Raw genomic sequence first — 16995 nt, forward strand, 5'->3', positions numbered from 1 at the left:
TTAACATCACATTAGTAAAATGTATTCATGTTCAATTCTTACATTGTAAATATTGATCTTAAGCCAATGAGAGTTATTTTTCTATAATAAAGTTTTAAGCAAATTTTTGGTTTTAAGCAAATTAAGCATATTACTAAGCACTATTTCTAACTTTCACATGAACACTTTGACATATGATATATAACATCCAAGAATATCTTAGTGCTTTCAAGTTCACTGACATTCTCTTATAAATGAACAAGAAAAAGACATATTCTAGAAAAAATACCTTGGCTGAAATTTATAGAGCCTACATTAGGCTCATTTTTGAAAAAATAAAATAGCTTTTGATAAATTATAATGCCCATTGTGCCTACAGATTACAACAGAATTCAGAAACAAAGTTACAGAAGATAGAATTAAAATAATAATGTCAGAGTCAAAAAAACAAATGGCAGTATTACTACTCTTTAGAATAGAGTAACAACAGTCGGCACAAGGCAAAGTTGCTAAGGGGAATGGAGAGGTGAGATCTGCATAGATGCCCACTGGCAGATGTTTTAACTGAAACAGATTTTGGTAAAGATCTTCCACCAAACAACGTGTCAGCATTTCTGGCCCTCAACCTACACTGAGTCTCAAGGGCCACGCTGATTACTCCCAAACTCAGAATGGAAGCGGATGAGCATTGGTAAACACAACATGTCACAAACCTCACGGACGTCATTCTCCTTCATGACGTGTCTTGTAATGTAGCGGATGGAATCAAGCGCAGCTTCCAATGTGTTTCTAGAAGACTCTGGTCTACTACCGCCCTCAGTTTCCTCTTTCTGAGCGAAGTACCTGTCTACGTGACTCCTCATGCACAGCAGTTTGGGAAGCTTGTGGAGAAACACCTTGCGGACCCAAGGTGCCATTGCATCGTGTGTTGAGGAAGAACGATGATGGATATTGATAGCGAAGACAGTCACCATGATTGACAGCGTCACAAAAATCATGGTGAACACCAGATACTCTCCAATCAGAGGTATTACTTTGGAAGACGAGGGTATGATCTCTTCGATAACCAGAAGGAAGACAGTCAGAGAGACCAGGACTGACGTGCAGAGACTGAGCTTCTCACCTTCGTTTGAGGGGAGATAGAAGACAAGCACGGTTAAAAACGAGAGCCCGATACAGGGTATAATAAGGAACAAGGTGTAAAAGAGAGGCAGACGCTTAATTACAAATGAGTAGGTGACATAAGGGTACCAGCAGGAGCCATCCGTTCTGTTTCCTTTGCTTCCCGTTGCACTCACAATCTCCCATTCTCCATTGTCAAAAAAATCTCTCTTGTCCACATCTTGGTCCTCTAAAATTAGATCAACCTGTGATCCATCGTAAGTCCAAGAACCAAATTTCATGGAGCAGTTTTGGAGATCGAATGGGAAAAACGTGACATCTATGGTGCAAGAACTTTTGTAGTTTGCCGGTGGAGTCCAGGTGACGGTGCCATCATACCTGATGACCGCTTTCGTGCTGGCCCCTTCAAAACGTCCATCTGCACTGAAATAAACACATGCACGTGACAATGCAGAGACTACACAACGCAGGCCTTCACAAGCCTGAGATGAGAGAAAGTCGACACCATGGTGTGAGATACTTTTTAAACTATTATGCTTGAGATATACCTGCTATGTGCAGGGGACTCTGTTTTAGGGACATCTTATGTAAATATCCGACTTTACTAGAACTGAACTCCTTCCACATCTACTCCAGGACTGACAGTCGATCTCTATCTCACAGAATCCTGAGATTTTAGAGGCTGAAAGATTTCCCTTTACGTACAAAATATAATTAGGCTATTGAAACAATACAATATTGGCCAGAACCTGAATCCACATTTCTAGGCTCTCCACACAGTGCTCTTCTCCTCCATCACAAATACTGGACAGTTACTACAGGGGCATGAAGGAACATTAGCTCTAAGCTGTGCCTCTCGAGTTCTGCCCCCATGTGAGCTCCTATACTGGAAAAGTCTAGTAGGAACATAAGATTTCTATAAAATACTGTTTTTTATCTTAACACTCATGTGACTTTTGCACACTACTGTTTTATACACTCGTGTTTATGTAAAAATGTTTTTCAGAGACTGGGGCGCCTCAATGGCTCAAGTCAGTTAAGCGTCGGGCTCTTGATTTCAGCTCAGGTCAGGATCTCCCAATGCGCAAGTTCAAGCCCTGCATCAGGCTCTGCACTGACAGTGCAAAGCCTGCTTGGGATTCTCTCTCTCTCCCTCTCTCTCTGCCCCTGCCCCACTCACATGTGTGCGCTCTCTCAAAATAAATAAATAAACTTAAAAAAAAATGTTTACTAAGACCTAGAGTAAAATGGTGCTCTGGGAAGCTATATCCTGCTACCTTATAGTTTTGTTTCCTCTTTACCTATTGAGAAACATGGAGGAAAAAGGTGTTTAGAGACTAATATTTTTCACACAGCATTTGCTCTGTCTTCATGCCAAATGCCTGCTTGCAAATAATACACGATGCTTTAGGATAAGCACAAATTCCCAAGATTTACCCTGGGGTTGTCCTAGAAAAAAATGAAACTCACACCCAGAATCATCCTTTCCCCAAGTTAAAAACCATCCTCAAAGTACACCTAGGTAGGGTGCCTTTAAGAGGAGTTCACTCAACATTCCTCATCATGGCATAATCATAATACAGAATTTGAGCAAAATTAGAAGGATGCACATTTGAACATAAAGTATGACTTCAACTAGTTTTGAAACACCCCCAAAATCTTGAAGGCAATCTGCCAAATATATAGTCTATTAAATAGGAGGGTAAATAGGGATGCCGGGCTGCCCTAGTGTGAACCCCACCCTGCCACATGCAAACGGTGCGACCTTGGACAAGGTTATAATGCCCTCACCTGTTTCCTCCTCTGTCAGAAGTGCCATTTTAAAGGTACTGTTGGGAATCAAATGAATAAAGCAGAAAGGTACCGCACATGCGGCCAGGCACAGAGTAAGTTCTATGTGTGAGCTCGTGCAAATGGCTGCCTCTAATGCTGGAATGAATAATGGGACTGATTATAGGTGACACCCCTCCCCCAATTTTACACCTTTCTAGACTTCCCAAATGTTTTACACATTTTGGAAAGCAAAGAACACTTTAATGATCAGGAAAAAGACACCAAAAACAGGAGAGGACCCAAAGAACCTATTTGGAGGTTCACAACAGAACACAGATCAAGTCTTTTGATTTTATACGTAAACAATTTTCAGAAGGAAGAAAAATTACTAGTGGCTAATATATAAGCGTTTTCTTTTGAAAACATCAAGTAATATTCAGTAAATAAAAACCTACTTATCAAACAAAACAATGTCTGGGGTCCAGAGAGAGTCTGAAGGGACGCGTATAACTTTTATTCCGCCATAGTCGCCAGGGCGCCATCTTAACTTTACATCTCTCCACTCCTGCGGAGCAAAGACAACAGGCTCAGTTTCGATGAAATTGATAGTCATAAGTCATAAAAACTTTACTCTTTATGCCAAGTCCAGAAATCCTAGACATAAAATCATCTCTACTCGCCACAGAGAAAATTCACCTCCAAGTCCTTCTTAAGAGTACAGAAGCATAGCCCTGCCCCCGTGTGGTGACTCCAGCCCCGGTCCTCCTGAGACACAGGTGTGCGCCGTGGGTGTGTTCACAGCTCTGTTCAGCACCTCCTCTCACACCAACTGGCCACACCCAGGAGCCGCAGCCATGGGCATCTAAGGTCCAGGTTTAAGGCCTTAAACCTTTTCCATTGTCTTTTCCAGGTGCATCGTCATGGGCTGGACTGGTGCACGCCAGGGGAACTGGATTTATTACATAGCCCACGTTTCAACACCTTGTCCACGCTCCACATGGTGACAATTCTGTGATCACGTCAAGTTAGGACTCGCACACCAAGAAAAGCATACGTGCCTCGTAGGAGTTAGAGTCAGGGAACTGGTAGCAGGTACTAAAATTAGGGATGATAAAGAAAGAGCAAAGGGAAGCACATAACAGCAGCTGAGGACAAAGCTATGATGGCATCGAAGAAAAAGCAGTCTTTTCTAAAAAGGGGCTACGTACGTAGAACTCATTCATCGCCCATTCCCATCCAGCTCCAAGTAAACACCACAATCCTCACAGAGGCCTAGACGCTGCCTACACCGCTGGCTTGCCACTGCTTCTCTGACCTCATCTACACACCCCTGCTCACCTCTACCCACAGCGAACGTGTTCTTCTCCAAGCCTGTCTACTTCCGAGGCACTGTAACAGCTTACCCGTTCCTCTTCCCCAACTCGAATGGAGTTCTTGCCAGCCGGGACTTCTGTCCATTTTGTTGCCCGTTTCCCCAGCGCCCAGAACGGCGTCGGGCAGACGGCAGCCACTCCAGTATCGCCTGAACGAATACGAGAACCCCACCCACCCTCCACCCTCTGCATCCTGCCGATCCACCAAGACCACATGCTCGTGTTTCTCTGTGCTGCAAACCCTACAGGCACAACAGCACCCGTGATCAGTCAGGTGCCTTCTGAGCTTCATACACACCTGTTTCAACCAGACATTCGTTGTCATTAACTGATTTTTCTCATCCTGTGAAACAAAAATTTAAATAAGGCTGATTATCTCAAGGACAGAAGCAATACTTCTTCAAATACGAATTTTCACAGTTTTACACAAACATGCCTGTCCACATAGTACCTATATCCTGTTCATTGGTGCGGCTGTCTGGAAACGCAGGATCGTTTTTCCAGCCTAATTTCACATTATCCCTTTCCAGATGCTCTGAATTTCAGCTGAACCGCCCTGCAGTACACCGCTGGCATTAGATTTAACATTCATACACTCCACCACTCTACATCCTGAAATCTAAGATACAATCTAAGAAACAGGCGCGCACATTAGTTTATGTACTTGGCACTAAGAAAGGAAAAGGCTGACAATGAATTTTAAGTTGCCATTAATTATAACACACATCTTGATTTCAGAAGTGCTGAAATGTGGAAGAGTGTGCACATCAGAATGAGAGATACATACACTGTCTCTGTGCCTTCCTGCGGGACTGTAACTTGCAGTTATGTTCCTCTGCTGAGGCAGGGATTTGAATCTCTGAGGAGCTGCTATGTAGAAAAAAAATACTGGGGCCACTGTCCGGAGTGGCAGCTTCAGAAGCTTTCACAGCCTGCTTTTCTAGAAAACTGGGGTCTTTGATATTTGCTACTTACACCATTCTGCCATTGTATCTTTGCTAAGACCAGTTTTTCACTGAATTCTCAAGGCCTAATTAAAGAGATAGCTCAGGACGCCTGGGGGGCTCAGTCGGTGGAGCGTCCGACTTCGGCTCAGGTCATGATCTCACGGTTCGTGGGTTCGAGACCCGCATCGGGCTCTGTGCGGACAGCTCAGAGCCTGGAGCCTGCTCCAGACTCTGTGTCTCCCCTCTCTCTCTGCCCCTCCCCCGCTCATACTCTCTCTCTCTCTCTCTCAAAAATAAACATTAAAAAATAAAAATTAAAAAAAAAAAAGATAGCTCTTCCATTACATTTTACTGAAATATCATGGAGCCAATTGGACCAGTACAAGACCATCATGATGACCAAACACAATTCCACCGTGGGCAGGACAGACCCACAGAAGGATAAGGCAATCCCCATGGCCGGGGACAGAGGACAGAGGTTTAGATGGCTCATTCCAAAACACGAGTGGCCCAGGAGAAAGAAGGAAGACGGAGGAAGCACATCCCTTGAGATAAAGACATCTGTGACGTCCCTACATGGGAACAATTACTAGGAAATACAGCATGGCCATCACTCTTACACTGTGGTTCCAAAGGGCAATTGTCCTTGAGTAAAACACTAGAGCTGAAAAGGACCTATAGATCTCATCTACTTAAATCATTCATTCTGCAGAAAGAAACTAGCCCAATGAGGCAACTTGCCTAAAATCACTCCACCAATTGGTAGTAGAACCAATGTTAGACTTCAAAGCTCCTGAGTTTAAACTCTGTGCCTCCAGCTCTACTGTCTATCCCAAAGGCACACACCATCCAGAGAAAGTGCTGACCTCTGCATCAGAATATTCCTAGTAGGCAAAAGTTCTAAACAGAGGCATTAACAATTAGGAAAGTTCCGGTATACTTATTACCTGTGACGCTGTAAGGCAATAGGTCATCTTTGAGAAGCTAATGAAAATTATACACCTTTTCCCCAGAAAAATGTGAACACGCATAAATTTTGCACTATGGAGTAGGACCCAGTCAATACTTAGTATCCTCAACAGGAACACAGATACAAGAACAATACTTAAGTTCACAACTGGCCCCAGATGTGAGGGTTAGCCACTACCTTAGGGGATACAGCCTAACTTAAGGTGACCTCAGGTATCTCCCAAGCACCTATAATGTGCTCAGCACAACGCAGGATGCAAAAAACAAAACCAAAACAAAACCTAGGACGAAGGACAAACGCAGGACTGCACCCAAGAGGACGAGGCACATTAACACAGAGATGTGCCCACACGTAAGTAGAGCAGAAAAGTTTTAGGGGTTTTTTTAAACCCCGAATAGATTTTTTAACCTGACCATAAAACTAGCATCCAACAAGCAAGCCGGCGTGGGGATTTGAGAGACAGAGAGAGTTCGAACACGTAGGAAATAAGGCAGGAATCTGAGCGAACTTTGAGGAGGAGCCCCCAAACATGACCACAAGCCAGAGGGGTAAGAGCTTCGCAGTTAAAGGGACATAAAGCTTCTACTCTCCGTGTCCAGGGCCCTCGCCTCCTCTCCCTCTGCTCTTGTCCTCTTTCTCTCTCATCGTCACTGACCTTACACGTCCTGGGCTCTTCTCACAGGAAGCAACCCATCCCCGACTTCTGTTCTGGGCTCATCCTTCCTTCGCCACCTTCTATGAATGTTCCTCAGGGATCAACTTGCCTGCATTCCCTGCTCACTTTAAAACTCCTCAGTCCAATGTTTTCGATGCTCAGCTGGGCCAGGGTCTCCACACTGACACCCTCAGCTCCTCTCTGCCCACAGAGCCAGCATTGACTTTCCAAGGGCCTCAGGAATGTGGCACAATCACCTGCCATCACAGCGGAGAGCATCATCTTCCCTGTCCTACCCCACAGCAACTGATTCCATCTTCCAGATCCGTCACTCTTCTCTTCTAACCACTCAGGCTTCAAAATCTGATGCCTCCCTCGGTGCTCATTGGTCACGACCTGCTCTTGCTTCTGCCTGGCCTTCTAACCAGCCTCCGAAGCTCCTCTCTCTCTCACTCCTCAAAACCACGTATTTAACTGACCTGCAGCCCTTCCTAAAGCACTGCCGTGACCACATCTGTTGCCTGTCACATCTGCCACTCACTCAGCAACTGCCATGTGCCAGGAACCACTCTGGGCTCTGGGACAGAAGCAAGGGATGAAGCTTAGCCTGCTCTGAGGGTGCCGTGCCAGGGCACACAGGTGCCAGCAGTGCAAAGGGCTACGTGAACAGAGGAGACTGTCTTAGGAACTCTGGAAAGATTTCACCAAGAGTCAGACACATAAATTGGGCCTTGAAGGATAAGTGACTTCTTCCAAGAGGTAAAACTCTCCAGTCCAAAAATGGCAGGAGAGAAAGCACAGTGCAGGCCCCTCCACCGCCCATCAGATGATCCCAGGGAGTGGCCTCCAACAGTGACCTTCTGACCCGAACAGCTGAACAGAAAGGCTCCCTCTCACTGCTCAGCCTAGATCATACTGCTCCTTGTTACCCTCCTCTCCGCGTGTCCGATCCTACACTCCAGACAAGGCCAGCTGGAGGGCCTCCGCCTGTGTTCTTTAGTGACCTAAATAATCGAAGTCTGAATCCCCAGATTTTTGTGGTATCACAATTGAGTCCTGCAATGTCCTATAGTCACTCCACTTACTTGCTGATAGTCCCAACTGGAAAGACAGGTCTTTGAGAGGGAGCCCCACTCATCCTCCTACTTCCCTATTTGTACTTATATTGAAAATCTCCCAGCAGAGGGTGAAGGACACAACACAGTCCATATTCACGGATCTTTCTGGAGGCAATTAAGGTGACATCATCAACACACTAGACTTTTTAAAATGTATATCCTTTGGGGTGCCTGGCTGGCTCCTTGGTCAGAGCAGATGACTCCAAGCCTCATGTTGGGCATGAGCTTACTTTAAAAAATAAAAATAAAAAAATAAAAAAGTATATCTTTTGATTCATTAACTGCCTTTCTTAAAGAAAGGAGAAAATCAGACATTTGTGTACAAATATATTCATCATTGTCATTTATAATAGGAAATCCTGGGAATTAACTTCTGCCAACAAGAGAATATTTAAATAAATTATAAATGGGATATCATATAGCCATTAAAATTATATTTGAAGATTACGTAATGACATAGGGAAACGTTCTTCATTTAACAACAAGAGAGAAAACGAGCACTAATACATAGAAGTGTTGGATCACTAGATATTGCATTCCTGAAACTAGCACTGTATGTTAACTAACTGGAATTAAAATTTTTCAATTTTGGAAAAGAAATTGAAGGGAAAACATTCTTCATTACGTCTAAATTAATACTCCAATTTTAAAACATACACACAAAGAAAAAAACCGGCAAGAGAAACAGCAGAATGTTATCATTAGGCATCTTTGGGTGGTAGAATTGCAGTCAATTTTTATTTCCTTATTTGTATTTATTTGCACTTTCCAAATTCTCTACAAAAATTATGTAGAAAATAAAGGCATGCCTATAAGTGTTATTGTACAATCTCTCTCTCTCTCTCTCACACACACACACACACACTCACTGTTTTGGGAACTCAGCAGGGGAATAACTATTGACTGACATGATCAGAACAAGAAGGAACTAATTTAACAATTAGCATGAACTTTTTAGTTTAAATAGAAAGGATCTCTTGACAGTCAGAACAAGTTACAAGGGAACTGATACTCCCTGGGGGATGTCATACTGAAAAATGTCTGGTATAGTTTAAGTGTGATATTGAAACAATGATCTGAGATACTGTTTGGTCCTAAAAATCTACAAATCTACTCTTGGACTTTTTCTCTTTAAAATGTTGACTTTTTATCATATCTTTAAACAAATTTAATAAGAAACTTCCATATAAAATGTTTAATATCAGGGTGCCTGGGTGGCTCAGTCGGTTGAGTGACCAACTTCAGCTCAGGTCATGATCTCTCACGGTTTGTGAGGTCCAGCCCCACGTCGGGTTCTGTGCTGACTCTGTGTCTCCCTCTCTCTCTCTCTGCCCCTCCCCCACTCATGCTCTGTCTCTCTCTCTCAGAAATAAACATTAAAAAAAATTAAAAAAAATAAAATGCTTAATATATTTCAACTTATTAAAAATAAACTTATTACTTGGGGCACCTGGGTGGTTCAGTTGGTTGAGCATCCAACTCCAGCTCAGGTTGTGATCTCACGGTTTGTGGGTTTGAGCCCCACATCAGGCTTTGCAATGACAGTGCAGAGCCTACTTGGGATTCTCTGTCTCCCTCTCTCTCTGCCCCTCCCTGCTTGTGAGAGCTCTCTCTCAAAAATACATAAATATTTTTTGAAAAATTTTTTAAATTGACCTATTACCAAGTAAATGATTTCTAATATACAATATTATATAAAAAAATTGTATATATAAATATACAATATTATATAAAAATATTATATAAAAATATATATAAAAAGTCTATGTCTATTGAGTAATAATTATCCTTCCCTGCTGAGTTCCTTTAGGAAAATGACTATGTCTCGTTCTCCTTTGTAATCCGTGCCTCCCAACACAGTGCCTAGGCACCCGTGATGCTCTCAGGAAGCCTGTATGAAATTGAGTATGTAATGATATGCACACCTACCACATCCACTAATTGAGATATTGCCAGGCCAAACTTTATTTTTATTTTGTCATTCAGGTGTTCCACAGGACGAACCCATCTTTCGTAGTCTTGAAATAAATCCTTTAACAAACTATCTTCATGTTTTGCAACAAAGGATGGTTCGGCTAACCCTGTACAACAAATTTTGAAAAGTTAGTGTATCAACTTCTCTCCCACCAAATACCTCTACTTTAAAAAATGTTTGGCTTTATCAATGAACCAAACTATTATTTAGGTTATTAATGGAGCTCTTAAAATAAAACACTGATACAAATGTTTATGACCAATAAGGGACGCTGTGGTTCAGACACATTTCTTAGTTAAATCAGATGACTCACATGGAAGTACACTGAGTTCCTCAGGAAACATTCAGTGCTTAATACAGAGTACTGTAATAAAAGATTTTAAGCTTTTAAATAAGTTACCAGGGCTGGAGGGGTTGCTTGTCATAAAATTCCAAACCTAGAAAATAGATGTTCCAGTAAAGTTCATTTATCAACTGTAAATATAAAATACATAAGCTTTAATTTACATGATTTTAATATACAAACAGACAAATACTGAATGAATTATTCAGATTCGTCATACCTTTGTTTGCTATCCATTTGTATAAAATTACCTTAGGACCTAACACTTAAAAGAGAGAGAAACAAAATTTTAAAAATTTTAGATGCCATAGCCAAAGACTGGTTAGATTTGTGGGTCACAGTTATGTTCAGACTTCTATGGAGCTTAGTTAAACATCTCTGAAGAAATGAGAGTTTCAGTGTTGAATGGGTTGGAGTCTCTGTTAGGATACCTGAAATGTGTGAAATTCAAGCATGACATTGACTCAAGACCCATGATTTTACAAAGAAAAAACATTTACTTGAACCAAAATATCACTGGCTTATTTATCATAAAGTCCACATGCAGGGATTTATAGCTCATTACGGTCCTTCCCAACCTCAACAAAATGGTCTGACAGAGAATTAGCACTTTCACAGAATCTTCTCTCTTTATTCTAACAGACCATGTTTTCTATGTGCAGCTATCAAAGAGCATCTCACTCCTCCAGCCAGAGGAAATGCCTATTTCTCCATCAGGAATGCAGCTTATTCCTAGAGCTTATGTCTTGCTCCCCTGGGCAATTTAGGATACTTGATTTAATCCCTAAATACCATAGATTTTGCACCATGCCTCCCATAAAAGACTCCTTATGTTAAAATGCACAGCGTTGGTGGGGTGCCTGGGTGACTCAGTTGGTTAAGCGTCCGACTTTAACTCCGGTCATGATCTTGCGGTTCATGGGTTCGAGCCCCTCCTCAGTGTCAGGCTCTGTGCTGACAGCTCAGAGCCTGGAACCTGCTTCAGATTCTGTGTCCCCCTTTCTCCCTGCCCCTCCTCTGCTCTCACTCTGTCTCTCTCTGTCTCTCAAAAATGAATAAACGTTAAAAAAAAATTTTTTTTTAATGCACAGTGTTGAAGAGATTTCAATTCAACTAGAATGTTTGTATTAGAGAGTCATTCTTTTTAATGTTTAAAAGCCATTAATTTTAGACCTTCATGTTAAAATACTATCACTGGGGTACCTGGCTGGCTCAGTGGGTACAGCATGTGACTCTTGATCTTGGGGTTCTGAGTTCAAACCCCACGTTGGGTGTGGAGCCTACTTAAAATTTTTAAAAATTTTAAATAAAATAGAATTACTGAAACATTTCTCCTTTCCTAATCCCGTTTAAAAATTTTATGGACTCTGAAAAAAAAAATTATAGCCTCTGAAACACCAAAAGTTTGAGGTTGTTTGAAGGATAAAAATAACAAATAATATGTATTTTCATACCACCTAAGAACCTTTTGCCTTAGGGGAAAAGATACTAGCTTGAATAGCCACTTCAAATCTTCTTTGGAAAAAAGAAGATAGGACATAAATAAATTGATAAATTAATCCCAACATTCTACTAATGATAACCCTTAAGATACTGCCTTATAAATATCTTCTTAGTACATTCAATATTATAAATACCATTTTTTAACACAGTTTTACACAAATGGCAGATACTAATGTCTGTGGTATTTTAGCACAAAACCTTAATCATGCATCCAATTCTTAGAGAATTTTCAGCTGGCTCTAAATGTTTTAGGTTTATGCTGCTCATAAACCTCAGAATGTTAAAAAGGAGAAGATCCAGTTCATTCCCCTCACTTGAAAACAAGGATATATGACCAAAGATGCCAGGACTAGACAGCTGGTTAATGGCGGAGCTGTGAAGGGTACCCAGGGCCCCCCTCCGCCTCTTGCTCCTTCCGCCCTAACGTTTTCCACCTGTGACAACTCTGTCAAAGTGCTTAATTGGCGCTGCACTCTCTGAGAGCTCCAGCCCATACTAATTTTTGCTCATTCAACAAATATTTATTGGACATGTGCCTCATATTAGGCACTATGCCAAGTGCTGGGAACACACGGACAAACAAAGACAGTAGGGAAGACTGACAAAGTATATGTGATACTGTATGTAAGCTGCATTCTATAGAAACCGAATCAGGGGCCTGGGTGGCTCAGTCAGTTAAGCATCCAACTTTTGGTTTCAGCTCAGGTCACTATCTCACAGTACGTGCTTGGAATTCTCTCTCCCTCTCTTTCTCTGCCCCTGTCCCACTCACTCTCTCTCTCTCTCTCTCTCTCTCTCTCTCAAAATAAATAAACTTAAAAAAATTTTTTTAAAGAAACTGAATCAAACGGAAATATTCTTTTTAAAAACTTGTTTTGAATAGTTAACATTTGCTCATTCTACTCAAAATAAATGACTTAATTACTTTTGAACCTCGCTTCCTCAGAGTCCCAGGGCATTTCTTTTTCATACTATTTTTGACCAAGATTGTATACTATTTAGCATATACCGTTCTATGCTGTTTTCCAATTATATCACATAAGTCTTGGATCTCCAAAGAAACCAATGTCCTAAAAGGTAAAAATCATTTCTATACTTTAGCATTTCTACAGCCCTAAGTATAATGCTGATCACAATAGTTCCCTTAATACATTTTAGTTTTCCTTCCCTTACTGACTTAAAAAGAGAGAACTAGGAGAAAGTATTTGCAATCATTTATATAAGGGGCGTAGATCTAGAATACATAAAGGACCATTACAAACCAATAATAAAAAGACGAAATAACCCAATTTTAAAATGAGTAAGGGGTCTGAATAGACATTTTTCCAAAGAGGAACAGCCAGTAAGTATCTGAAAAGATATCCAACACCTTTACCATCAGAAAAATGCAAATCAAAGCTACCATTTCCCACCCAGTAGGAGGGCTGCAGTCAAACACAGAGACAGCAACAAGTGTTGGAGAGGGTGTGGAGACACTGGGACCCTTATACACTCCTGATGGGAATGTAAAATGGTGCAGTTGCTTTGGAAAACATTTGGCAGTTCCTTAAAAAGTTCAATATAGGGTCACAACACCTAGCAATTCCATTCCTGGTACCCACCCCACAGAAATGAAAACAGCTGTCCACACAAAACTTGCACCCGACTGTTCACAGCATTATTCATAAGAGCCAAAAAGTGGAAACAACCCAAACGTCCATCAAATGACAAATGGATAAAATGTGGAATATCCAATGGAATATTAATTTGCCATTAAAATTAATGAATTAATGATACATGATACAGGTGAACTTTTTAAGTATTAAGTATTATGCTAAGTAAAAGAAGCCAGTCACAAAGACTATATATTATATTATATGATTCCATTTACATGAACTATCCGGAATAGGCAAAGAGGATGGTTTGGGGGAAGAGGGAGGAAAAAAATGTTCAAATGTCAATTTTGGTGACAGTCACACTAGCCTGAATATACTAAAAATCAGTGAATCATGCACTTTAAATAGGTGAACTAAATGCTGTGGGAATTATATATGGATAATGCTGTTACTAAAAAGAGAAACTTACAGCACTTTGGTGGCTCAGCCAGTTAAGCAGCCTACTCTTGATTTTGGCTCAGGTTGTGATCTCACGGTTTGTGAGTTCAAGCCCCACGCTGGGCTCTGCACTGATAACGCAGAACTTGCTTTGGATTCTCTCTCTCTGCCCTTTCCCTGCTTGTATTCTCTCTAAATAAATAAATAAACTTTAAAAAAATATATATATATATATATGTATATATATATACATATATATACATATATATACATATATATATAAAGAGAACCTCTTTATGACTGAATTATGACTGGGAAATACATGTACAATACAGCAGTGAATCACAGTTGAGAACATGTAACAAGCAATATAACTATAACCTTTGGAAAATTTTTATTTGAATAGTTATTCCACAAGTTTTCCTTTGCAAATAATAAAAATAAAACCAAATGTGCAATGCCACTGCACTTATTTTCTTTATTTCTTTCTAATATTTTACACCTTTCCTAGTAATAGTCTATTTTTTTTTTAAATTAAGACTTTATTCCTCTAAACAAACACTGGTGAATTCTACCAAACATTCAAAGAAGAATTAACACTAACCCTTCTCAAATTCTTTCAAAATACAAAAGAGGAATAAACACTTTCAAATTCATTTTCCCAGGCCAGCATCACCCTGATACCAAAACCAGACAAGGACTCCACAGAAAAGAAAATCCAATCCAATCCAAAGATCAATATCCCTGATAAACACATATGCAATAATCCTCAACAAAACACATTAGCAAATTGAATCAACAACACATTAAAAGGATCATACACCATGAATGGGTGGGATTTATTCTAGGGATGCTACATGGTTCAATATCAACAATATCCACAAATCAATATGATAAACCACACTTAAAAAATGAAAGATAAAAACCATCCGATCTCAACAGATGCAAAAAAAGAATCTTTTTTTTCAACATCCATTCATGATAAAAAAAAAAAAAAACCTTTCAACAAAGTGAGTAGAGAGGAAGCATACTCAATATAAGAAAGGTCATATAAAGGAGAGCCTGGGTGGGTCAGTCAGTTAGGCATCTGACTCCTGATTTTGGCTCAGGTTATAATCTCATGGTGAGTTCGAGCCCCATGTCAGGCTCTGTACTGACAGTGTAGAGCCTGCTTGGGATTCTCTCTCTCTCCCCTTCTCTCTCTGCCCCTCCCCTGCTCGCTCGCTCTCTCTCTCTCTCTCTCAAAATAAGCTTTTAAAAGTGAAAGTCCATATATGACAAGCCTACAGTTAACACCATACTCAAAAGTGAAAAGCTGAAAGTTTTTTTCTCTAGGATCAGGAAAAAGACAAGGATGTCCACTCTCACCACTTCTATCCAAAACAGTACTGGAAGTCCTAGCCACAGCGATGAGGCAACAATAAGGAATAAAATGTATGTAAATCAGGAAGAAGTAAAACTGTCACTATTTACAGATGACATGATGCTATATATAGAAAACCCTAAAGACTCCATCAAAAAAATGGTTAGGGGGCACGTGGGTGGTTCAGTTGGTTAGGCATCCGACTCTTGGTTGCAGCTCAGGTCAGTATCTCAACAGTTTGTGGGTTCAAGCACCACATTGGGTTCTGCACTGACAGCACAAAGCCAGCTTGGGATTCTGTCTCTCTCCCTCTCTTTCCACCTCCCTTTCTCACTTTCTCCCTCAAAATAAATAAATAAACATTTTTTTAAAAATGGTTAGAACAAATTCAATAAATCAATATACAAAAATCTGTTGCATTTCAATACTGAACTGATAATGAACTATCAGAAAGAGAAACAAGTAAATAATCCCACTTACAACTGCATTAAATTATAGTTATAAACTTAATCAAGGAAGTGAAAGATGTGTACACTGAAAACTATAAGATATTAATGGAAGAAGTTGAAGATGATACAAATAAATGGAAAGATATTCCATGCTCATGGATTGTAAGAATCAATATTGTTAAAATGTCCAAACCATCCAAAGCAACCTACAGGTTCAATGTAATCCCTATCAAAATTCCAATCGTCTTTTTCCACAGAAATAGAATAAATAATCCTAAAATTTGTATGAAACTACAAAATACTCTGAATAGCCAAATCAATCTTGAGAAAGAACAAAAAAGCTGGAGGCATCATGCTCCTTGATTTCAAACTATATTACAAAGCTACAGTAAAATATAATCAAAACAGTGTGGTCTAGGTATATAAACAAACATAGATATCAATGGGACGGAATATAAAGCACAGAAATAAATACATGCAAATATGATCAATTAATTTATGACAAAGAAGCCAAGCCAAAAATATACAATGGGAAAAGCACAATCCTTCAGAAATTGTGTTTGGAGAACTGGACAGCCACATGCATAAGAATGCTACTGGACCACTATGTTACACCATACACAAAATTAACTCAAAATGGATTAAAGATTTGAATGTAAGACTTGAAACCATAAAACTCCTAGAAGAAAACACAGGTAATAAGCTCCTTGTCATTGATCTTGGCGATGATTTTATGACCTCAACACCAAAAGCAAAGGCAACAAAAGCAAAAATAAATAAGTGGAACTACATTAAACCAAAATTCTTCTGCTCAGCAAGGGAAACCATTAACAAAATGAAAAGGCAACTACTGAATGGGAGAAAATATTTGCAAATCATATATCTGTAAAGGGGTTAATATCCAAAATTTAATTTAAGGAACTCCTACAGCTCACTAGCAAAACAAACAATCCAATTTAAAAATGGGCAGAGAATATGAATAGACATTTTTCCCAAGAAGACATACGGATCACCAACAGCTACGTGAAAAGGTGCTCAACATCACTGACGATCAGGGAAACGCAAATCAGAACAACAATGAGATACCACCTCACACCTGTTAGAATGGCTATCATTAAAAAAGTCAAGAAAAAGACAAGCGTTGGCAAGGATGTGGAGAAAGAGAAACCCTCATGCAGTTGGTGTGAATGTAAATTAGTGCGGCCATTCTGGAAAACAGTATACAGATTCCTCAAAAAATTAATAATAGAACCACCACATGATCCAGCAATCCCACTTCTAGGTATTGATCCGAAGAAAATGAAAACACTGATTCAACACTAACCCAACTCATCTCCGAAGAAGGAAATCTTGCCATTTCTGACATCATGAATGGACCTTGAGGGAATTACA

At 40.2% G+C, this 16995-nt stretch overlaps 1 protein-coding gene across 11 annotated transcripts in view; it reads right to left on the minus strand.

Moving 5' to 3' along the window:
- CHRNA5 (cholinergic receptor nicotinic alpha 5 subunit) overlaps positions 1 to 16995 on the minus strand; it is a 59435-nt gene that overhangs the window by 14075 nt on the left and 28365 nt on the right. For 10 of the 11 annotated variants that reach the window (XR_006218306.1, XR_006218305.1, XM_042987825.1 and 7 more), the window contains 4 exons: positions 9867 to 10018; positions 4546 to 4590; positions 3330 to 3439; positions 693 to 1524 (listed from right to left, as the gene is read on the minus strand). Coding sequence is in view for 9 of the 11 variants with exons in the window: in XM_042987825.1 (XP_042843759.1) it covers positions 693 to 1524; positions 3330 to 3439; positions 4546 to 4590; positions 9867 to 10018 (1139 nt within the window). In the remaining 2 variants the exon portion in view is untranslated. Of the gene's footprint in view, positions 1 to 692; positions 1525 to 3329; positions 3440 to 4545; positions 4591 to 4698; positions 4804 to 9866; positions 10019 to 16995 lie in introns of those variants that run through there. The other variant, XM_042987826.1, reaches the window with a different exon arrangement.

This window comes from Panthera tigris, chromosome B3 (genome assembly GCF_018350195.1).
Source record: "Panthera tigris isolate Pti1 chromosome B3, P.tigris_Pti1_mat1.1, whole genome shotgun sequence".
NCBI classification, from domain to species: Eukaryota; Metazoa; Chordata; class Mammalia; order Carnivora; family Felidae; genus Panthera; species Panthera tigris.